This window comes from Diabrotica virgifera, chromosome 2, assembly GCF_917563875.1.
Source record: "Diabrotica virgifera virgifera chromosome 2, PGI_DIABVI_V3a".
In the NCBI taxonomy this organism is placed as follows: domain Eukaryota; kingdom Metazoa; phylum Arthropoda; class Insecta; order Coleoptera; family Chrysomelidae; genus Diabrotica; species Diabrotica virgifera.
The window spans coordinates 162,960,550-162,985,202 of record NC_065444.1 but is presented as its reverse complement, the minus strand read 5'-3'; the positions used below and the strand labels follow the sequence as shown (position 1 = coordinate 162,985,202).

Below are 24,653 nucleotides of genomic sequence, written 5' to 3'. Positions count from 1 at the left end.
TCCTAATGATCCTTAAACCCGGAAAAAGACCGGAAAATGCATCTTCATACCGGCCTATAAGCCTTTTGCCTATGATTAGTAAAGTCTTTGAAAAAATGTACGTAAAAAGGTTAAAAACGATAATAGACGAACATAAAATAATTCCGGAACATCAATTCGGTTTCCGAGACAAACACGGAACCATAGAATAAGTGCTTAGGCTTGTCAACCACATAAACAAGGATTTTAACGCCAAAAGATACTGTTCTGCTACTTTCCTTGACATATCTCAGGCTTTTGACAAGGTATGGCACATAGGACTACAAATAAAATTAAAGAAGCTCCTACCCTATCCTCGCTTCCAGCTCTTAAAATCCTACATAGAAAATAGACACTTCCTGGTGAAGCATGGTACCGAGCACACTGAGATATATCCTATTCACTCAGGCATCCCACAAGGCAGCGTTCTCGGCCCAATTCTATATCTTTTATACACAGCGAACATTCCAACATCTGGTACAACTACTGTTGCAACGTATGCAGATGACACTGCTATCCTGGCATCCCACACAGATCCATCAACAGCATCAAGAAATCTTCAATCAAACCTAAATAGAATTCAGCAATGGATGAAAGTATGGCGCATCAAATCTAATGGAACTAAGTCAATACATGTTACATTCACACTACGTAGAGAAACATGCCCCGCTGTATATATTGATAATTGTTTAATTCCTCAATCCGAGGACGCTAAATATCTTGGCATGCACTTGAATCGACGTCTAACTTGGAAAAAACATATTTTTAACAAACGAAAACAGCTTGGACTTAAATTGAAAAATATGTATTGGCTCATTGGACGCAATTCAAAACTATCTTTGGATAACAAAATTTTACTCTACAAGTCCATCCTCAAGCCCATATGGACTTATGGGATTCAGCTATGGGGCACTGCTAGCGTCTCCAATACAAACATCTTACAGAGATGCCAAAACAAGGTGCTGCGTGCCATAGTCAATGCGCCATACTATGTATCCAACGAGGTGATTCAACACGACATCCCCCTAGAATCGTGAAAGAAGCCATACAACGTTTTAGTGCTAAATACTGTGAACGAGTGCTAGTGCATCCTAATGCGTTTGCTCGACAACTAAATGTGCGGGACGTTTTTGAAGTGCGTAGACTAAAAAGGCAATTGCCGTCCGACTTGTCCAACTGAACATAATAAGTGTATTCAAACTAATAAAATTTTAATTTTAGAATTGTAAAGAGGTTACTCACTGGAGTAACTCTCTACATATCTGTATTTTTTTTACCATAACAAATGCTTAATGCCCAATGGGCAGATTGTTGTACTCAATTCAATGGAGTTAAAAAAAAGTAATATTTTTAATATTTTTCAATATTATTAATGTCGCTATTAGGATTGAAAACTTTACCTTTTAATTTATTTTTCATTTATATTTTTTAAGTATGTTTTGAAAAATATTAAAAAAGAAGCCGCATCTCGATAAAAACTGGCTTATCTGAAAAATACTAAGAGGCAAAAAAGTTTTAGAAACATTGTTTAACTAACGGTACCGCAATAATAATTTAATTGGAACGGGTTTAAGGGAACACAACTCCAATAAAATTTTTATGGAGTGTACAAATTTCACTGTTATTATTTTTTAAGATGTCCCTGTCATAAGAATACCAAATGTCCACTTTCAATAAAAAAATCTCAGATAACAGTTTTCGATATACTTATTGGAGAAAATCAATTTTCATTTTGTAACTTCAAAAGTCTGTAACTTTTTTTATGTGCACATTTGTACTAAGGTAAGTTATCAATCGATAACACGAGATATAATCGAAACATCTCGAGAACTTTCACTAATCAAATACTAGACGATTCTTAGTATCCGAGAACCCTACCACTACTTTCTTAAACCTTGTTCTCTTAATGATATCCGTTCAATTTTGAGCTAGTTAGTAGTAGACAGTGTTATTGGACATGTGTTTGCATTGGAATATTTCCAGTCCCTCTATCTGTCCGTCCGTGCAGCGAAAACTGCAAGAGATGAAGAAAAACTTATGGCAGATTCGGATTCTACAATAAAATTTTTGTGGGGGGAAATTTATAAAACAGGAAAGGACCCCGCAACACTTCTTATGGAAATGTGGCCCCGGTCAAATTTAACGAACGTTCAATCAATGATTAGCGTAGATTAAAAAAGTCCGGGTAGTCCTGTCGCTATGGGGGGTACAACATCCTCCTTTATTCAAATGGACTTACTCAAGTTTTTTATGTATTTTGACCCGTAGAACACAAATTTTTTGGGTAACAGTTGATCCGGATGTCGATAAGATTGTTACAAACAAAGGACTTGAGGAATTACATAACAGCGATTTCTCACAAAACCAAACATTTTTTTGGATTTTTTGGGTCATTTTAAGCAAAAAAAATTCTGACAAGTTTTTTCGTAGAATGCATAGTTTTCGAGATAAACCCTGTTAAACTTTCGAAAAATTGCAATTTTTGCACCCAAATAATGTTGATTAAAAAATAAAATAGCAATTCTGCTTACCGCATTTGAAAGTTCAAGTCAAATTATATCTGTTTAACAAAGCTATGAACACATAGTGCTTGACTGATGTTTTCAATGATCTCTCATTTAAAATCGAACGAGTAGGTAGAGTAGGTATAAGTGCAAGCGATGCAGCATTGAGAACACTATGTGTTTATAACTTTGTTTAACAATAAAAAAAATAAATTTTTAACAATGCAAATAATCAAAACCGGTATAATTTGACTTTTTGCTATTTTATTTTTTAATCAGAAGTTATTCGAGTTCAAAAATTGCAATTTTTCGATTTTTTGAAAGTTCAACCGCGTTTATCTCGAAAATTATGCATCCTACGAAAATACTTGTAGGAATATTTTTTGCTTAGAATGATCCAAAAAATAAAATCTTTTGTTTTGCGAGAATTCTCTGTTATGTAATTCCTCAAGTTCTTTGTTTATAACAATCTTATCGACATCCGGATCAACTGTTACCCAAAAAATTCCAGTTCTACGGGTCAAAATACATAGAAAAACTTGGGTAAGTCCATCTGAATAAATGTGGCCATTGTACCCCCACTGGCGACAGGACTAATGGGATCTAGCTCTGAAAAACTTCTGAAGCTACAGCCTACTGAAGTTATTGGATTCAGGTTCTCCTTTTACTTTAAGTGCACTAATTCACGGTCAAGTAAACGAAAATATTTATTATTGAAAGAAGAGAGACTCATTTTCTTCATGCATATTTGCGTTTTGCATATGAATTCTTTTTCAGTAATAGATGGATCGTATTTTGGTCTTCAGAAAACCTAAAAGTACTCAGAAAACTGAATAAGTGCGATAGAAAATGTGCTGCTAGAGCTACATAAGAATTATTGTTTTCGTGAATGCTTCACACTTATCCAATACCAGCAATACTTATGATCCATCTAACCGAAATCAGCACAATCCTGACATACAGATATAAGACTTAAACCGATTTTTCCATAAATGATTGTAATTAATATTTCGCGTTTACTGACTACCATGTACTTTGTTGTTTTCGTATTGAGATTAGGTCCATGTTCTCTACTGATATTCGAGCAAAAACTACTGCTTCGTCGGCATATTTAATGTTTTTTAGACGCACTCTTTTCTGCATGCGTGAAAACGTGAGATGTCTTGTGCTGCTCTAGCAGCACTTGTTGTGGTTGTTCCTCAGTTGGCGTTTCAGTAGCAGTGACGGAACATTTGTCTTAGAGGGGGACTTCCGATAAAACACCAACCACAAGACATAAAATAGATAACCCCAAACTACATAAAAGACATAGATAATAACTTACATTATATGCAATGAGTTCCCTTAATTTTCCTAACTATCGAGTTTATTGGGTTGAATTTGTCTGTCAGTAGTTTAAGTTTCATGACAGCTAATGCATTTTTATGATTCAACAATTTTTTCTTTTCTAAAGATCAGGCGGAACTGAAGCTATGCTGGAATTGGATCAGTGTGAAGCATTTATGAAAACATGATAATTGTTATGTCGCTCTAGCAGCAGATTTTCTATCGCACTTATTCAGTTTTCTGAGTACTTTTCGGAGGTTTTCTGAAGACTAAAATACGATGCATCTATTTTTGGCCACGAATTCATATGCGACACGCAAATATGCATGAAGAACATGAATCTCTCTTCTTTCAGTAATAAATATATTCACTTGACCGTGAATTAGTACACTTAACGTAAAACGAGCACCTGAATCTAATAACTTAAGAAAGCTGTAGCTCCAGAATAATAGTTTTTCAGACCTAGGTCCCATGGACTTTTTTAATCTACGCACTGAGAACTATCATTGACCGAACTTTCGTTGAATTTGACCAAAACACATTATCTCCTAAACCAGGGCTCACCAATTAGCAGACCGCGGTCCGCATCCGGACCGTGCGCTAGTTTTGTGCGGACCGTCAATAAATTCAGAATATACCTAGTGTTTGGCCATGAAATTGTGTACTATGTTTGGCTCAACTTATGTGTGCGAAGCCGCTTTATCAAGAATGAACTTTATTAAAAATCGGTAGAGATTCACTTAACAGATGAATATCTCAACTCCCTAAGGAGACTCAGTTGCACTAAACTCACTCCAAACTTCAGACAGGTTGTACATAAAAAATTGTCATTTTTCTCTCTGATAATTTAATTTTGTAAAGAGTTTTCCCTATAAAGCTGTGATATAAAATTGTCATGTGCATTTTTTTATATTCATTTCCTCTCTACTATATTATGTTAAGTGGAGTACTTTTACACAGCATTTTACATAACATGTTAATTAGCATTTTGTACTATGATTATTTATTTTATATTCATCAGTTTCCTTTCTACAAAATTGAAGATGTCTGAAAACTTCATTAGCATTCAAAATATAAATTCCTAATTTTTAAAATATTCTCAGTAACAATTTACAATACTGCTGTTTTCAAAATATACTGATAATAACATCAAAACAATACACAATGAATTTATATTTTATTTATTGTACCAGGAAAACTTACAGAAAAGTATACAGTAACCAAAAAACAATCAGATATTATTAGTTTTCCTTTCCATATTAGTCCATGTGTGAGGCCACTTTCGTATGAAAAATGTTTCTGACTCGATTTATTTGCGGATTCCTGTTCAAAAATGTCCCCTTTAAACAAATCGGAAGGGTGCCGGGTGAAATAATTTTTTAAGCAAATTCAAAATTACTTTTTTGCCTGGCAAAATGCATTTTTAGGTTTCTTGGGTAATTATAAACAATAAAGGTCTCTTGTCATATTTCTGAAAAGTTGATAGTTTTCGAGTTATAAGCGATTTAAAATCTGAAATATGCGAAAATATGCATTTGCGATGCTTGAAAACTCTTAAGTTTTAATAAAATGACAGATCTTTTTTATTTAAGATGACCCAAAAATGCTAAAAACATATTTTCTTTGTCAAAAAATAGTGTAGCAAACAGAGGTTGAACCTTGCAAAATGGACACAAGTCCGGTTTTATTTTTTTTCTGGTATATCAAGGGGTGCTTATTATAAGACTAACTTTTTCTTAAAAAATTTCGCCCCGGAACCCCCCTTTTCACCCCTTTAAAGGGGGTAATTTGTGGTTTTTGCGGAACGTAGCCCTTCCTGTACCTTTTGCAAAAAATTTCTTTTATAGAAATATGAAGAGGACTATATTTTCTACGATTTATTTCCCAACAGCATATGTCTATCACCCACCGATTAGTAGGGGTGGGGCCCCAAAGTTGACAAGTTTTTAAAAAAGATGTTTTTAAAAAAAATTATTTTTCCCTAACTGTAATGGAAATTAAGAAGAAATCCTGCGAAGAAGAAATTATTCAAAAATAAGTGACTGATTTTTTGGTATAGGTTTCACTTAAGGGTAATTACCCTTTTTTTAATTACAGGGTGTTACATTTTAAAAAACCCCTTTTTTTACCATCTGAACCGTTTATGATAGAGTAAAAAGGCTGTCAGCGATTACCCATATACTGGTGCTATTTACAAATTTGTATAATGCACCCCCATTTTTCCCCGGAACCACCCCAAAAAAAATAAGAATTAATAAAGAAAGTGATTTTCTTGCAGTCCATGTATGGACAATATAAGCGATTTCGTAGTGAAACCCCTGTAGCCAAAAAAAAATAAATAAAATAGGGGGTTGAAAAAAATTTTTTTTTGCTTTTAGATCCATATGGGCATTTTTTATCAATAGTGTTCTTCAAAAATATATATGGTTATTGCAACATCCCTGCGGAAACCACCCCTATCCTTGAAAATATACTGCAGAAACTACCCCTATCCCTTTGCTAGCATGTTTTTACGATTTTCTCATTACCTATGCATTATTTTTAAACAAAACTTATACAAGGTTAAAGACCACTATTTACTCTAAAAATTAGGTCCTATTCATTTTTTTCGTATAAGCAACCGTTACGGCACCGTGGCGCCGTAAACCTCAGATATGCTTTGGCGGGCTCCAGTTTTTGTTTTTTTTTTCGTCACCTGTTCGATTTATTGATAAAGTACTTATGTAAAATAAAACAACACAGTGTAACCTACAAATTATGACCTATGCACATTTTACATTCTTTGCGCCCCAAAGCCACAGTGGTGACCAAAAATCAATTTTTGCATATTTTCGCCACCTACACGCATTTTATTGCATTAATGCTACCTTAATAGCACAATATTCACCCTTAAGTGGTCGCTAAGCAGGGGCGGATCCAGGGAGGGGTGATGGGGGCGATCACACCCCCCCTCAAACCAAGTGATATTATATTTAAAAATTATAAAAATATTCATTTATTTTTATAGAAATTTAGCCTATTGGCACCCCCCTCTTAACGATGCTGCATCCGCCACTGTCGCTAAAGCATAAAAATTACGCCATTCGTATAAAAATAATAATATAATTTAAGTATTTCTATAAAAATAAATGAATATTTTTATAATCTTTAAATATAATATCACTTGCACTCCAGGCTGTGGGTGAAAAATAGGTCGATTTCAGGATATAATTCAGGAATTTTTGAAACCTATCAGGTGTTGTAAAGGACGATGCCAGGAATAACTTATACTAAAATGTGACCAAAAATATTGTGAGCTTTTTTTATTATTGCGATTTTCATTTGTTAAATTTGCAATTTTTCAATATTTTTAATTTTGCAGCTTAGGATATTGATTTTAGAGAAAAACTTTTTAATAGAAAGTTGTAGTAAATTAAAAAGCCTACAATTTGAGCTGGTAAGTTTAATTTCGTTTATTGGTTATAGCAAAACAGCCTGTGAAAGGTCCAAAATGGCCGTTTTTTACAATTGCGTTATTTATTGTACAAATAATTTTTTTTTATCTTTTAAAGCTTTAAAATGAAGATCTATCAATTCCAAACATAAAAAAAATTGTAAGGCCGGATTAACGAATTTGTTGCTTAGATATTATAAATTGTTTATCCCAAGAGGTCAAATGTCGAAGGCTATAACTTTTTGAAAAAAAATCGTAGAGTTGGTGAAACATCCAATCTCCTTCTAGAGAGTTATATTTTCATATTCTTATGTAAAAATAAATGCGTAAAACATTTTTAAACCTCTAATTTTTGGGTTTGAAAATAAGGGGGCAAATTTCGTTAAAATCATTTAGAGCTGAAGCGGACCTGTACATCCTATGAGTTTTTAACTTACAGATTATTGTTGCTGAAGACGAAACGAAGATTTATAAAAAAATAAAAAATTTCTACGACTAACTGAAGCCGAGCTAAATGTTGGGTTTGAAAATAAGGGGGCAAATTTCGTTATAATCATTTAGAGCTGAAGCGGCCCTGTACATCCTATGAGTTTCTTACTTACATATTATTGTTGCTGAAGACGAAACGAAGATTTATAAAAAAATAAAAATTTTCTACAACCATCTGAAGCCGAGATAATTGTTTCTTTTTTCTTAAATCGTAGTGCCTTTATTTATAACAATTAAGAAATTATTTTACAGTCATTGACTAAAGAAAGACTTAATATTATCTTAAAATAAAAATTATTATAAAATATAGTTACATTTAATTATTAAAAATTATTTTTAAAATCGGTGCTTTTGCGAGCGGCCGAATTTTGCAAATCGACCGGCTCGCTTCAAATCCGCGAGCTCGGAAAATTTTTACGTAACTTGTATTAAATTTTGAACGAAAACAATTTAATAATATTACTATTATAATATACAGTCTATTTACCACTGTATTTGTTTTTCTTGATAAACTTTTATATGTGAAATCTCATTTCTGAAGAAATAATATTACAAAAATGATACATAATATATGAAATATATAACTATATTTTTAATTTTTTCATTGTTATATAAATATAATAATAATAATGTTGCTTATTATTATACAATATAAAACTTTCTCTTCTTGTAGTGACTATCCGTTTTGGATGTTGGCGATCATCATGGCAATCTGTACTTGCACACTAAATCGGTACTGCTGCTCTAAAAAATTTGTAGTTGTTGTGTTAAACGACGTAAGTAAATTTTCTAGCAAGGTAATCCTTCGCCTTCCTGGTTCTCAGTTTCCAAATGGGGTTTGCCAAATTGCCATTATGATCGCCAACATCCAAAACGGATAGTCACTACAAGAAGAAAAGTGTTATATTGTATAATAAGAAGAAACATTATTATTATTGTATTTATATAACAATGAAAAAATTAAAAATATAGTTATATATTTCATATATATATATATATATATATATATATATATATATATATATATATATATATATATATATATATTATATCATTTTTGTAATATTATTTCTTCAGAAATGAGATTTCACATATCAAAGTTTATCAAGAAAAACAAATACAGTGGTAAATAGACTGTATATTATAATGGTAATATTATTAAATTGTTTTCGGTCAAAATTTAATACAAGTTACGTAAAAATTTTCCGAGCGCGCGGATTTAAAGCGAGCCGGGCGATTTGCAAAATTCGGCCGCTCGTAAAAGCACCGATTTTAAAAATAATTTTTAATAATTAAATGTAACTATATTTTATAATAATTTTTTATTTTAAGATAATATAAGTCTTTCTTTAGTCAATGGCTGTAAAATAATTTCTTAACTGTTATAAATAAAGGCACTATGATTTAAGAAAAAGAAACAATTATCTCGGCTTCAGTTGGTTGTAGAAAATTTTTATTTTTTTATAAATCTTCGTTTCGTCTTCAGCAACAATAATCTGTAAGTTAGAAACTCATAGGATGTACAGGGCCGCTTCAGCTCTAAATGTTTATAACGAAATTTGCCGCCTTATTTTCAAACCCAACATTTAGCTCGGCTTCAGTTGGTCGTAGAAATTTTTTATTTTTTTATAAATCTTCGTTTCGTCTTCAGCAACAATAATCTGTAAGTTAAAAACTCATAGGATGTACAGGGCCGCTTCAGCTCTAAATGTTTATAACGAAATTTGCCCCCTTATTTTCAAACTCAAAAATTAGAGGTTTAAAAATGTTTTACGAATTTATTTACATAAGAATATGAAAACATAACTCTTTAGAAGGAGATTGGATGTTTCACCAACTCTCTACGATTTTTTTTTCAAAAAGTTATAGCCTTCGACATTTGACCTCTTGGGAAAAACAATTCATAATATCTCAGCAACAAATTCGTTAATCCGGCTTTACATTTTTTTTTTATGTTTGGAATTAAAAGTTCTTCATTATAAAGCTTTAAAAAATAAAAAAAAATTATTTGTACAATAAATACCGCAATTGTAAAAAACGGCCATTTTGGACCTTTCGCAGGCTGTTTTGCAATAACCAATAAACTAAATTAAACTTACCATAGCTCAAGTTGTAGGTTTTTTAATTTACTACAACTTTATATTAAAAAGTTTTTCTCTAGAATCAATATCCTAAGCTGAAAAATTAAAAATCTTTAAAAATTGCAAATTTAACAAATGAAAATCGCAATAATAAAAAAAGCTCACAATATTTTTGGTCACATTTTAGTAGAAGTTATTCCTGGCATCGTCCTTTACAACACCTGGTAGGTTTCAAAAATTCCTGAATTATATCACGTTTTTTCACCCACAGCCTGGGGTATTGGTTTGAGAGGGGGGTGATCGCCCCCATACCCCTCCCTGGATCCGCCACTGCTTAACGACCACTTAAGGGTGAATATTGTGCTATTAAGGTAGCATTAATGCAATAAAATTCGTGTAGGTGGCGAAAATATGCAAAAATTGATTTTGGGCCACCACTGTGGCTTTGGGGCGCATAGAATGTAAAATGTGCATAGGTCATAATTTGTAGGTTACACTGTGTTGTTTTATTTTACATAAGTACTTTATTAATAAAACGAACAGGTGACGAAAAAAAAAACAAAAAATGGAGCCCGCCAAAGCATATCTAAGGTTTACGGCGCCACTGTGCAGTAACGGTTGCTTATACGAAAAAAATGAATAGGGCCTAATTTTTAGAGTAAATAGTGGTCTTTAACCTTGTATAAGTTTTGTTTAAAAAGAATGCATAGGTAATGAGAAAATCGTAAAAACATGCTCGCCAAGGGATAGGGGTAGTTTCTGCAGTATATTTCCGCAGGGATGTTGCAATAACCATATATTTTTTTGAAAAACACTATTGATGAAGCATATGACCATACGGATCAAAAAGCAAAAAAAAATTCAACCCCCCATTTTATTTATTTTTTTTTTGGCTACAGGGGTTGCACTGGGAAATCGCTTTTGGTGTCCATGCATGGGTAATAATAACGTGCACAAAATGGTATATGAAGTATATTAATAAAGGGCATTGTGTGTGAAGGATTCCAAGAAAATCACTTTCTTTATTAATTCTTCTTTTTTTGGGGTGGTTCCGGGGAAAAAATGGGGGTGCATTATATAAATTTGTAAATAGCACCAGTACATGGGTAATCGCTGAAAGTCTTTTTACTCTATCATAAACGGTTCAGATGGTATAAAAAAGGGTTTTTTAAAATGTCACACCCTGTAATTAAAAAAAGGGTAATTACCCTTAAGTGAAACCTATACCAAAAAATCAGTCACTTATTTTTGAATAATTTCTTCTTAGCAGGATTTCTTCTTAATTTCCATTACAGTTATGGAAAAATATTTTTTTTAAAAACATCTTTTTTAAAAACTTGTCAATTTTGGGGCTCCACCCCCACTAATCGGTGGGTGATAGACATATGCTGTTGGGAAATAAATCGTAGAAAATATAGTCCTCTTCATATTTCTATAAAAGAAATTTTTTGCAAAAGGTACAGGAAGGGCTACGTTCCGCAAAAACCACAAATTACCCCCTTTAAAGGGGTGAAAAGGGGGGTTCCGGGGCGAAATTTTTTAAGAAAAAGTTAGTCTCATAATAAGCACACCTTGATATACCAGAAAAAAAAAATAAAACCGGACTTGTGTCCATTTTGCAATGTTTCCTACACTAAAAGGTGATGTTTTGAATTTGTTAAAAAATATATTAAACAATTTCTGCCCAAAAATTTCGCCCGGCACCGTTCTGATTTGTTTATAGGGTATATTTTTTAACAAGAATCCACAAAGAAGCCGAATTAGAACAGTCAGACACAGGCAGCATAAATCCGGACCCCGGAAGTATCATAGGTTTTCGAAGCGGACCCCCAGGGAAACTAATTGGTGACCCCTGTCCTAAACTATGATAGCTAGAGCAATTTTGGTAATAGGTTCATCATCCACGTGAAAGAACGCGTCTAAATGATATTTAATATATTACTTCCGACGATGGGTCTATTTTTTTCCATCAAAGTTATTATTGTCTTTTATTTAAAAATGATTTATGTAAAATTTTCTTTACCTTTATAATAAATACAACTAAATTTCTAAAAATACTTAATACATTCAAGCCATACAAAATTTTTTGTTAGTACAGAATTTAATTCCTTTTCTATATCTTTCATTCTTATTATATTTATTACGTTCCTTGTTTCAAAGTTGTATGTAAGCACGAATTTAAAACTTTTATTGCATGTTCTTATGATATCATATTTTGTGGCGTGAACGTATCTTTTAAAAATTTAAATAACTTATTTCATCATTTTAGCAACAAAAAATGAAAGAATTTTTGGAAATAGAAAAATTAAATGAAGTTATGATGAGACAGGAGCTGGAATATGCTAACACTTCGAAGTTAAATAGAGATAAAGTAAGTACAGTTTTGTCTAATGCCAGTGAAAACAGAATTATTATAATTATCAGAGTCAGGCAAATATGCAATAGTGCATATGCAAATGCATTTGTATATTTTTGTAGTTTCTTTTGAATTTTGCGTATACTGGTATATTTAAAAATAAAGTGCATATCATAGGTTTTCAAAGCGAATTTATTTGTTTATTCATGGTTCAAATACCTTCGTACCTGATATTTCGGTGTGGATCAAGGCATCCAGAATTGGTCATTTTGATATGGGAAAATTATTATGCTCAGCATGCAGTAAGTAAATACAAAGTAAACCTAAATATTTTAAATTGCATGAAAATAATCAGAAAACCAAAAAATATACTTTTTAATTTAAAATGCTTTAAATAACCCCACGATCCAACAATTATTTAGTTTACTGTAGGAATTTTTTTGCAGATTCCATGCGAAAAAAAATTCCAAATAGTCCAGCATTGCAAAACTGCTTTTCCACCTACCTCTACCGAAAGTATACTTTTCCGGACCTGATTGTAGGGAGCAAAGTTGTACTTTTCCTCCCTAGGGAGGAAAAGTAAAAGTGACGTCATGGTATTTCATTCATGAAATATAACTTATTGACGCCCTATACAATATCTATTTTCTATTACGTAAGTATCTATACATTTTAACGTTTATTTAAAAACACTCTGTATTTTGCAGAATGGTAAAAACCAGTAAATTGTTATTCTAATTTAACAATGTTTATATTAATAATTTGACTTATATTTGACAGTTGACAGTTATATTGTACCTACTTGTTAGTTTTATAGTCTGGGCTGATTATCGGAGAATAGGCCATTTTTGGGAAAAGTTATTTACCAGCAATTTTATTGCTGGAATCGAATTATAAGATCCTATATATTAATATTATAAGTATGCAAAGTCCTGAGATAGTATGCTACTTTTTTTATAAACAAAATGGCGCCCGAAAATCGTGTTTTTTTCAATTATTGCTCTATAACTCCGAAGATTTTAATTTTACAACAAAAACTCCCAAATAAAAATTCACCGTGATTAAATTCTGCATAGAGACGTGTTTTTCCCGATCTGCTCCGATGAAAATTTTCCTCGGAAAATGCGGGTTATCCCAACAAAATCTTTAATTTTCAAATAAAGTTTTAGATAAGAAATTATCTACCAATATTTAAATAATTTGGTGACTTAAAAGCCTTCTTGGTTTAGATTATAGTTCCAGAAGCTGATGCAAATTAAACGAATATTTTAGCAACAATTCAATTGTTAATTAATAATTTACGGTCGCAATAATAACCAAAATAATTATGATACACTGATCAAACTTTGAAATCTTATAAACATGAGATGCCTTTTTAACATTTTGGCAACAAAATCTAAATTTTTTATTTTTTTGCATAATCTTTAAATGTTTAAAAAAATAGTTATAAACAAATTAACGTTTCTCAGAAAGTTTTTATTATATTGTAATTTTAAAAAATAGCTAAAATGCGCATTTCAAATATCTTGAAAATGAATGCTTTAAAACTTTTTGGCATCTATTTACAAAAAAGTTATGAAACAGCAAAGTAAACATAAGATTACTACGGTGTTTATATATTTTTTTAATTCTTTCAAAGCGTAGAAGTGAGTATAAAGTACAAGCTAATTATTTACAAAAAAATATCGATTATAAATTTAATGGTTATATTTTAATTAAAGATGATAAATATATTTTTTTGTAATTTACACGCGCGAAAGTTGAATAATACAGCACTGTAGCTGAAATTTTCACTCGGAGCGACGACAGGCCGCGCGAGACGTACACTTTTATAAATAATATATGCTGCGTGTCAGTCGCTTTGAGTGAACATTTTAGCTCCGACTCTGTATCAGGCCTACTTTTGCGCTAAAAATTACAAAAAAAAGTATTTTTAATCTTTGAATAAAATATAACCATTGCACTAATTTTTGACATTCTTTGTGAGTAATTAGATTGTACCATAGACTCACTTTTAAGCTTTGAAACAATTAAAACAAACTATAAACAACGGAGATTTCGTATATTTATTTTGCTGTTTCATAACTTTTTTGCAAATGGTTGGAAAATTTTTTTAAAGCATTCATTTTCAAGACCTATGAAATACGCATTTTAAGTATTTTATAAAATTAGAATATAATAAACAATTTCTGAGAAATGTTAATTTTTTTATAACAATTTTTATTAAACATTTAAAGAATAGGCAAAAAAATGAAAAATTTATATTTTGTCGACAAAATATTAAATAGGCATCACACCTTTATAATCTTTCCAAGTTTGATCAATGTCTCATGATTATTTTGGTTGTTATTGCGACTGTAAATTTTTAATTAACAATTGAATTGTTGCTAAAATATTCGTTTCATTTTCACCGGCTTCTGAATTTATAATCTATACCAAGAAAGCTTTTATTTCACCAAGCTATATAATTATTGATAAATAATTATTGGCCCAAAAAATTTATTTGAAAATTCGAGATTTTGTTGGGAAAACCCACATTTTCCGAGGAAAATTTTCGTCGGAGCAAATCGGAAAAAACATGCTTCTATGTAGAATTAAATTGGGGTGAATTTTTATTTGAGTGTTTATGGTGTAAAGTTAAAATCTTCGGAGTTATAGAGTAATAATTGAAAAAAAAACCAATTTGTCGGCGCCATTTTGTTTATAAAAAAAGTAGCACACCATCTGCGGACTTTGCATACCTATATTAATAATATATAGGATCTTATAATTCGATTCCAGCAATAAAACTGCTGGTAAATAACCTTTCTTTGTACTTTACTAATTAGACCAGCGTATTATACCTATTTTTTTTTTTCAAAATTTAAAGATTATGCAAAAAAAAGAAAAATTTATATTTTGTCGATAAAATATTAAATAAGCATCTCATCTTTATAATCTTTATAAGTTTGATCAATGTATCATGATTATTTTGGTTATTATTGCGATCGTAAATTGTTTATTAACAATTGAATTGTTGCTAAAATATTCGTTTAATTTTCACCGGCTTCTGGAATTACAATCTATACCAAGAAAGCTTTGATGTCACTAAGTTATTTAATTATTGATTAATAATTACTTACCTAAAACTTTATTTGAAAATTAGAGTTTCTGTTGGGAAAACCTGCATTTTCCGAGGAAAATTTTCGTCGGAGCAAATCGTGAAAATCATATCTCTATGCAGAATTTAATTGTGGTGACTTTTTGTTTGGGTGTTTTTGTTGTAAAGTTAAAATCTTCGGAGTTATAGAGAAATAATTGAAAAAAATACGATTTGTCAGCGCCATTTTGTTTATAAAAAAAGTAGCACACTATCTGCGGACTTTGCATAACTATATTATTAATATATAGGATCTTATAATTCGATTCCAGCAATAAAATTGCTGGTAAATAACTTTTCCATGACTTTTGCTAATTAGCCCAGAGTATTAGTTAAATTTTGTTGGTTAGTTACATAAATTAATTAAGTAAAAATAAAAAACTGACTTGTTATTTGAGGAAGGTGGAAAAACCATATGTATAACATGGGAGTAAAGTGCTTTTCCTCCCTTGAATGATTACTGCCCTCCGCTACGCGTCGGGCAGTAAACTTCATTCTCGGGAGGAAAAATAGCACTTTCCTCCCTTGTTATACAAATAGCTATTACACACCGGCAAAAAAAAAATAAATTAGAATCGGGAGAGAAAAAGCAAGATTCGATATCTAGGTGCTTAAAATCAACTAATCGGAAATCAAGTGAGCAAGAGACATTTAACAATGATTTGTTCGAAGCATTGTTAAGCTAAAATATATCTTTGTCCAAATTATCAAACGAAAATTTGCGAATATTTCTTGGAAAATACTGCAAATGGAATATTCCAAGTGAAAGAAGCTTAAGAAGAAACGAGGTCGATTCTGTAGGTATATTCTGCGGTACTGAGTAACATAAAATTAGAGACAATAGGAGACAATTATTGTTATATATGTGTTGATGAAACAATTGATTCTTCTGGACGTTACATCGCACATTTTTATTAATCGGATCTCTTAAAAATGGGCAAGTTTGTAAATCGCATTTAATTGCTTCCAAGAAGTTAAATAAAACCAACGCACTTGGTAACAGTTTTAAGGTTTTTTGCAAGACAGTTTAGCAATTTTTTTTCTTCCTTTAGCTGTTCCCAACGAAAAATTTTTATTTTTATTTTTCTTTCAGATGCTGCACCTTACATGGTTAAAGTAGGAAGCAATTTGAAAATTTTTTTATCCTCGTTTAGTACATACAACTTGCTTAGCACATGGTTTAAATATGGTCGCAGAAGAAATTAGAAATAAATTTCCTCTTGTTAATCATTTTATTTCAAATATGAACAAAATATTTCTTAAGGCACCTATAAGGTATCAGTTGTATAAAGAACATTTGCCAAATCTTCCTCTTCCACCAACACCTATTGTTACTAGATGAGAAGTTGATTAGAGGCTGCAATGTTTTATGCAGAAATTTTTGCTGAATTGAAGACAGTAGATTCTTCCGAACTACTTATACTTTTCAAAGAATTGGTGAAAAATAAAGTAGTATCACAGCAACTTTCATTCTTCAAATATTATGTACATACATGCATATTTGACACAAATAATACATGCATATACATGCATATTTGACATAAATAAATGCATATAATTGCATATTTGCCTGACTTTGAGTTATATTTACAGTGTGTATCATCACACTTCACAAAAAAAAGTATGTGGTGCTTCTCAGAGGCTTTTTTCACTACTACACAAGTAACAGAAAAAACGGTACGTCCGTGATACATACACAATTATAACATTTATTCTAGTTGTTGATAGATGGCGCTATCTATACATATCTGGATTACATATCTATACGACAATACGACTATAATTTAAGGTTCTTCTCAGTCTTTCAGTGTGTCATTAATGACGTAATATATGATTATAAGAATATACTCAATCATAGCATGAACTTTTAGTTAAATCTGACAGTTGTCAGAATCATAATCGTAATTTGGTATAAAAACAAATCAATTGTGTTTATTTCATTTATAAAAAGGTATGTTCTTTGATTTGTATAGTCTTATAAATTGTACAGATTATAGTCGTATAGATAGATAATACATACATCATTTTTTGTTCGATTATAGCGCCATCTATCAACAATTATAATAAATGTTATAAATGGCTTTAATCACAGACGTACCTTTTTTCTCTCACTTCCAACTTGCATTAGAAAGAAATCGAAAAACTGTGACGCACTGAAAGATGCCCCTGAGGAGTTTACGTAGTTATACGCCTATTTCGAATACCAATAGCTAGAAAAATAAGATAATAATCAAATTGGCTCTGGCTTCCGAGATATTCTAACCTAAAAGTGCAAGAATAGCTGTTTGGTCATTTTTGAGGATATGTAGACTCATTAATTATTATGTGCGTGATTCATTACATTACATATTACAAAAAATTAGCATTGAATCTTATGGATTCTATGGTTAAAAGGGGTAACTTGTAGGAATTATTGTTTTGTTTCGATCAGTAAACGCAGATACTGTATACGCTGTGAGCTTCGCTGGTATCGCCAACTAGCGGATTACGAGTGCAACTTTTGCTGGAAATTTAATGAAAAAAGTATTGCAAATACTTACTTACTGACTTAAGCCGTCCTCTTGTACCTCACGGTGTCGAGGAGTATTGCAAATAATAGCAAATAATTGTTTCAAATTTATTATTTAATTAAAAAAAAAACAATAAAATCCTTTATAAAATAAATAAAGTTATTATATAAATAAATTTAAAATCCCTAAAAATATGCATTAGTTCTACAGAACTAGTTTCGTTGTCAAAATACAAAATACTACAGTAGTATTTTGTATTTTGACAACGAAACCCGATTTGGGCTTCGAAACGTTAATAAAATTATTTTTTCAATTTAATTGTGGCTTATTTCCCATCTAAATAGTTAATAATAAAAAATGCCACAAGGAAATAGCTTCAGAACAACGTTAACATAATTATTTACTCAGGGTGTCCAAAAAATTTTTTTTAACTAAATTAACTGAGACAAAAAGAAGAGTGTATGTAATGAATTTATTTCAAAATACATTTGAGTGCTCTCAGAAAACAGAAAGAAATGTTTATTTGACAAATAAACATTGTTTTTAGCTTAAATTCAATGTTGAAACTGCCACACACTTGTCTCTTAGCAGTTTGAACATGGTATTTAGGCGAGAAGCAATGTTTATTTGTAAAATAAACATTATTACCTGTTTTTCTGACAGCAGTAAAATGTATTTTGAATTAAATAAATTGCTTACATTCTTCGTTTTGTGTAAATTAATTTAATAAAAAAAATGTTTGTACATCCTGTATAAATAATGATGTTATTGTTTATATTACTAAATGGATAATTAAATAACCTTTCAAATGAGGTATCACACAAGCTCTACCGTCATTTAAAAATATCATCGATTACGTCATTACCACCAGATGGATGACGTCACTAGTATGATATATATGCCAAAAGTCATAATTTAACAATAAAAAACGACCTATCTCAGGATTTCTCTCCAAATTCGCTCATTCTCGAGATAATGAATTTATTCCAACTCAAACGTCCTCACTGTAGATTGTAAGAATGAAGCCAACGTCAAAGAATTTAATCATTAAAAAGAACAATTTTTAGCCATTCTCTACTTTTCGTTTCAATTTAACAATTTATGGTCTAAGAGCTAGCAACGTTTTCGAGAAAGTATTTTCAAGACAGCTGATTCTTTAATATATTGTTCCCTATGCTTCCTCGATCACCGTACCGGCCATTCTGGCTGCTGATACAGGTTGCGTTCATTACTGCGCAGGACACCTGTACAGGTATACAAAATCAGGGTGATTGATTAGTGTGATAAAGCTTAGTAGATCCGCTATAATAGTAATAGATAGCAATAAAAGTTAATAACAAAAATTGTAGCCAACTTTGAGCATCACATTACAAAATTAGTTAGAATGTTACAGGGTGTTCGATAACATAGTGGCAGACCAAACTTTTGTTTTTTTAATGAAACACCCTGTATTTTATTTGATATTCGAAATCTTAACTTCCCCATCACAAAACTATAAAGGTTTGTTATGTTATACAGCGTATTTACAAAGTTATAACCAATTTTATATGAAAATCATAATAAGTTCAGCTCCCTGTATAAATAAAAATAAGCACAACATCAATCGTTTATTGGTGCCATATTTTTTGTTGATTGTCAAAATTTATAAAAATGGTTGATATCACAAATTTTCTTTATATCAAATACAGGGTTAGTCAAAACGCAAGTACATTATTTTCTCAGTAATTTCAAATAGAACACCCTAATTAATAACTTTCTCTGAAAAATTAAAATATCTCGAAAACTAACAAATTTGGACATAGGGAATATTATACAAAAATTAAAGTACGGTAATGGTACTTTTCGATAGTGATATAAAATACAGGGTGTTCCATTTAAAATGTCTGAGAAAAGAATGTACTTGCGTTTTGACTCACCCTGTATTCGATTATTTTTGATATAAAGAAAATTAGCAATATCAACAATTCTTAAAAATTTTCACAATCAACAAAAAAAATATGGCACCAATAAACCATTGCTGTTGTGCTTAGTTTTATTTATACAGGGAGCTTAACTTTTACGATTTTCATAGAAAATTGGTTATAACTTTGTAAAAGCCCTATGTAACATAACAAACCTTTATATTTTTGTGATGGGGAAGTTATGAGGATTTCGAATATAAAATATAGGGTATTCCATTTAAAAAAACATAAGTTTGGTCTGCCACTATGTTATCGAACACCCTGTAACATTCTAACTAATTTTGTAATGTGAAGCTCAAAGTTGGCTACAATTTTTGTTATTAACTTTTATTGATATATATTACTATAGCGGATCTACTGAGCTTTATCACATTAAACAATCACCCTGTATATTGAATTTAAAATTATTTTAAGACGAAAAATTTTTTTGTCATTACTTGCTAAACCACAGAAATGTCTGGCAATTATAATTCATATTTCTAATAATGTTTGAAAAGTAATGACAAAAAAATTTTTCGTCTTGAAATTATTTTTAATTCGATATATTTACCTGTACAAGTGTGCTGCGCAGTAATAAACGCAACCTGTATCAGTAGCCAGATGGCCGGTACGGTGTTCGAGGAAGCATAGGGAATAATATATTAAAGAACCAGTTGTCTCAAAATACTTGTTTTTACGACGGTGCTATGGAGCTCTTGGTCCATTATTTGTTAGTTATGCTGAACTCTATTGTTAGCTTTATATGTATAGGGTGGAAGGTAGGTACTTATGGAATAAAATTATTTCTCTCCTTGTTTTAAAAAATTATAAAAATCACTGAGACCCGTCGATTTTTATACAGGGTGAGGCAGATAAAAGTCCTATTAGAAATATCTCTAGAACTAAAGGCAACAGAATCATGAAAATTGAAATAAAGGGGTTTAAAAGAGTGATATATTCAATGAAAATATTTTCATCTATTTGCTACTTCCGGTTATACCGGAAGTTGCCTATAAATTCGTTTTATTAAATGGTACACCCTGTATATTTTTACATTTTTATATTCTCCCCGATTCCTTCTTTCTTAAAATATGAGATTTTGTAATATTATACAGGTAGTTTAAAAGATAATTACGTTTTTTTTTTCTTCATTTCGTAGCAACATTCACACCCTGTAGAATTGTATTAGTTTGACATCGAAAACTCTATTTATGTTAAAATGGTTTTTAATATAGTCTACTATTGTTAATAATTGTTAGTGTAGCTAATTTTTTAATTTTACTATACAGCGTTGGTCGAAACTCGGAATGAGTCTTTTCTGAGTTTTCTTAAATGGAACACCCTGTATTTTAGTATTGTAAAGAAATGATATTTTATGGTACTTTTTTATTTCTTAAGCATTCCCTATACTCTATACCTAACTGCTTTAGTTTGTGAGTTATTGGTGATTTAAGCCAAATATTAATTGCAACAAAAAATACGTGAAATTTTATTAGGTTGGCCGTGAAAATATTCAATCACAAATAATTTTTCGGAAATAGATACGTATTAATCTAGACTGATTCTTAAAATTAGCAATAATGGTTGATCTATCAAAATACCTACGTAGTTAAGATTGTTGGTTCGATTAACAATTAAGCACAAATTAAAGCATTTAGGTATAGGGAATGCTTAAGAAATAAAAAAGTACCATAAAATATCATTTCATTACAATATTAGAATACAGGGTGTTCCATTTAAGAAAACTCAGAAAATACTCATTCCGAGTTTGGACCAACCCTGTATACTAAAATTAAAAAATGGCTATACTGACAATTCTTAACAATAGTAGACTATATTAAAAATCATTTGAACATAATTAGAGTTTCTGATGTCATACTACTACAATTCTACAGGGTGTGAATGCTGCTACGAAATTAAGAAAAAAACGTAATTATCTTTTAAACTACCTGTATAATATTACAAAACCTGATATTTTAAGAAAGATGACGTCGAGGAGAATCCAAAAGTGTAAAAATATACAGGGTGTCCCATTAAAAAAACCAAGTTATAAGCAACTTCCGGTATAACCGGAAGTAGCAAATAGGTGAAAATATTTTCATTAAATAGATCACTCTTCAAAATTCCTTCATTCCAATTTTCATTATTCTGTTGCCTTTAGTTCTCGATATATTTCTAATAGGCCCTTTATCTGCCTCACCCTATATATAGATGTGCGCTTTTTATAAATATAACTTTGTACAGGGTGATTCATGCAAGCCTAGCATAGTCCATAAGCTTTATTTTTAATGGAACACCCTGTTTCTTTTTATATTTTAAAAAGCTGCTTAACAACCTGATTTCAACGAACTATATCATGTAGGTTGTATTATGAATAATACATGGTGAAATTTTGAAATAATTATAATGTTTGGAAACCACTTATGGAATAAATTGTTTGTCTCCTTATTTTAGAAAATTATAAAAAAAACGCTAGAAAACGTCGACTTTTAAATTCAAATATACATTGTTTAAATATAAATTTAAATATACAGGGTGATCCACGCAAGTCTAGTATATTCCGCGATCTTTAATTCTAATGAAACACCCTGTACGTTTTTAGCTTTTTAGAAACTCATACACAACCTCATCTCAAAAAAGTGTATTATGTAGGGCCTGTTATGAATAATACTATGTGAAATTTTAAAACTATGTATAATTTTCGTTAAGATATTAAATACATAAAATTTTGAAATTATTAATTCATCATACTTTAAATAATGGTATTATTTTGGAAATTAGCTAAATAAAGACATACAATTTCTAAACTAAGTATCATTATATTGGGTTTTGTATTTAATGTCTTGACGAAATTTAAAAATAATTTTAATATTCCACCTTGTATTATTCGTAATATAGACCCTACATAGTACACTTTTTTGAGATGAGGTTGTTTAGCAACTTCTAAAAACAAAAATATAAAAGGTGATTCATTAAAACTAAATACAGTGGACTATGCTATATTGTGTGAATCACTCTGTATATTTAAATTTATGTTTATAAAGCGCCCATTTAAATTTAAAAGTTGACCTGTCGCAGTATTTTTTATAATTTTCTAAAATAAGAACACAAAAAATGTTATTCCATAAGTGGTTTCCATACATTATAATTGCAAAATTTCACACTGTATTATTCATAATACAACTTACACGATATAGTTCGATGAAATCAGGTTGTTAAGCAGCTTTTAAAAATATAAAAATATTAGTGTTTAAATTATATTGGTGTTCAATTAAAAATAACTTAGACTATATAAAAAATAGCTTATGGACTACGCTAGGCTTGCATGAATCACCCTGTACATTTAAATTTATATCTAAAAGACGCACATTTATATATAAAAATCGACGGGTCTCAGTGTTTATTTATAATTTTTTGAAACAAGGGCAGAAATAATTTTATTCAATAAGTGCCTTCCACACTGGATATATCTCCATCGTATTATTTTTAGCTTTTGGCAGTTCTGGTACAACAACAAGACATCTTTGATCACGAATTAAGTAAGATACACCAAGAGAAGGAATTTGAAAGATTTAGATTAATAGAACAACTACAAGAAGGTAGGTTACTTTAGCTTACTAATGTTTATGTGTATGTGAGACTGACTTCAGTTTTATATAAATTCCTAGTCAAAATTAATAGATTACTACATTATATTGAGCTTAAGTTTAGTTTCTTTACTACAAAAATACGCTTACGTCATTGAATATTTCTGACGTCAGAACACCACAGCATTGCCAAATCATTTGAATATGTGGTGAGGTATAGATGTGAGTTGTGAAGTTGACATTTGGAAAATACCTCTGAACTTGAACTGCCAATATTTTTATTTTATGATTAATGTTTAAAAAACAATTAACTTGATAAGATGTACTCAGTTGAAGAAAAAGTAGTAATAATAAAGATGTTTTATTCAAATAGTGCGCGCACTCTCAGTTAAATAAACCAATGAATGTCAAACACGTCTGCAGTAGTTCGAGAATTTATTATAGGATTTTCAACGATGGTTGTTAATATTGTTTGTATAAGTACAATTAGGAATCACGGTCCCAGTATTTTTAAACTTTTTAAAAGCCTTTGAATTGTTGTATAACCTGGAATTGGCTTATTAGAATATCTTACACCAGAGGTGTAACCAGGATGATCCTAAGGGGGGGGGATTACAACTACTTGATGGTCTCTGGGGGTATGGAATAGTAATTCAAAGTACATCCAAATGGGGGGGGGGTATAACCACCCCCAGGTTACGCCTATGTCTTACACTCAGTAAAGATCTAGAAGTATTATGGTATTTCATGTTTAAAGCGCTTTTTAAACAATAAATCATAAAATAAAAATATTGACAGTTTAAATAGGTATTATTAATATCTAACATATTAGTAATCACATTGAGTTTACTGTGGCCCCTTTTACGGGCCATAGGATACTCAATGGGAGCTAAGCCACACGTTTTAGCCACAATGATTACCTCAGAATAGTAAAAAAATATTGTTACTTTAATGCTTTGCAAAAATAACATTCTTGCATGTTATTTTGTTTTATATACTTATTTGCAGTTGAACAAAATGCTGATCTTGCAATTCAAGAGATGCTATTAAATAATGAACCCCTGAGCCAGTTGTTGGAACAAGAAAAACTCGAGGAAGAGAAATTGCTCTCAGCCATTAACCGTTACAATGAAACTTTAAGGAAAGATGATATTTTAGCAGCTATGCAGGATATTTTGGCTCAGGAAACAGCAAAATTCAAGGAGTTTCACGAAAGCAGGCTTGAAACGTCGAAGAGTATATTGGAACAGTAAGTTTTTTTAATAATCAA

The 24,653-nt window shown here is 30.8% G+C and overlaps 1 protein-coding gene across 2 annotated transcripts in view; it reads left to right on the top strand.

The window, feature by feature from the left end:
- The window catches only part of LOC114330708 (E3 ubiquitin-protein ligase LRSAM1), a 182,723-nt gene that overhangs the window by 107,778 nt on the left and 50,292 nt on the right, over positions 1-24,653 (top strand). For both annotated transcript variants that reach the window (XM_050644062.1, XM_050644061.1), the window contains 3 exons: positions 12,121-12,222; positions 23,287-23,395; positions 24,392-24,632. In XM_050644062.1, coding sequence (XP_050500019.1) covers positions 12,121-12,222; positions 23,287-23,395; positions 24,392-24,632 — 452 coding nt within the window. The remainder of the gene's footprint in view (positions 1-12,120; positions 12,223-23,286; positions 23,396-24,391; positions 24,633-24,653) is intronic.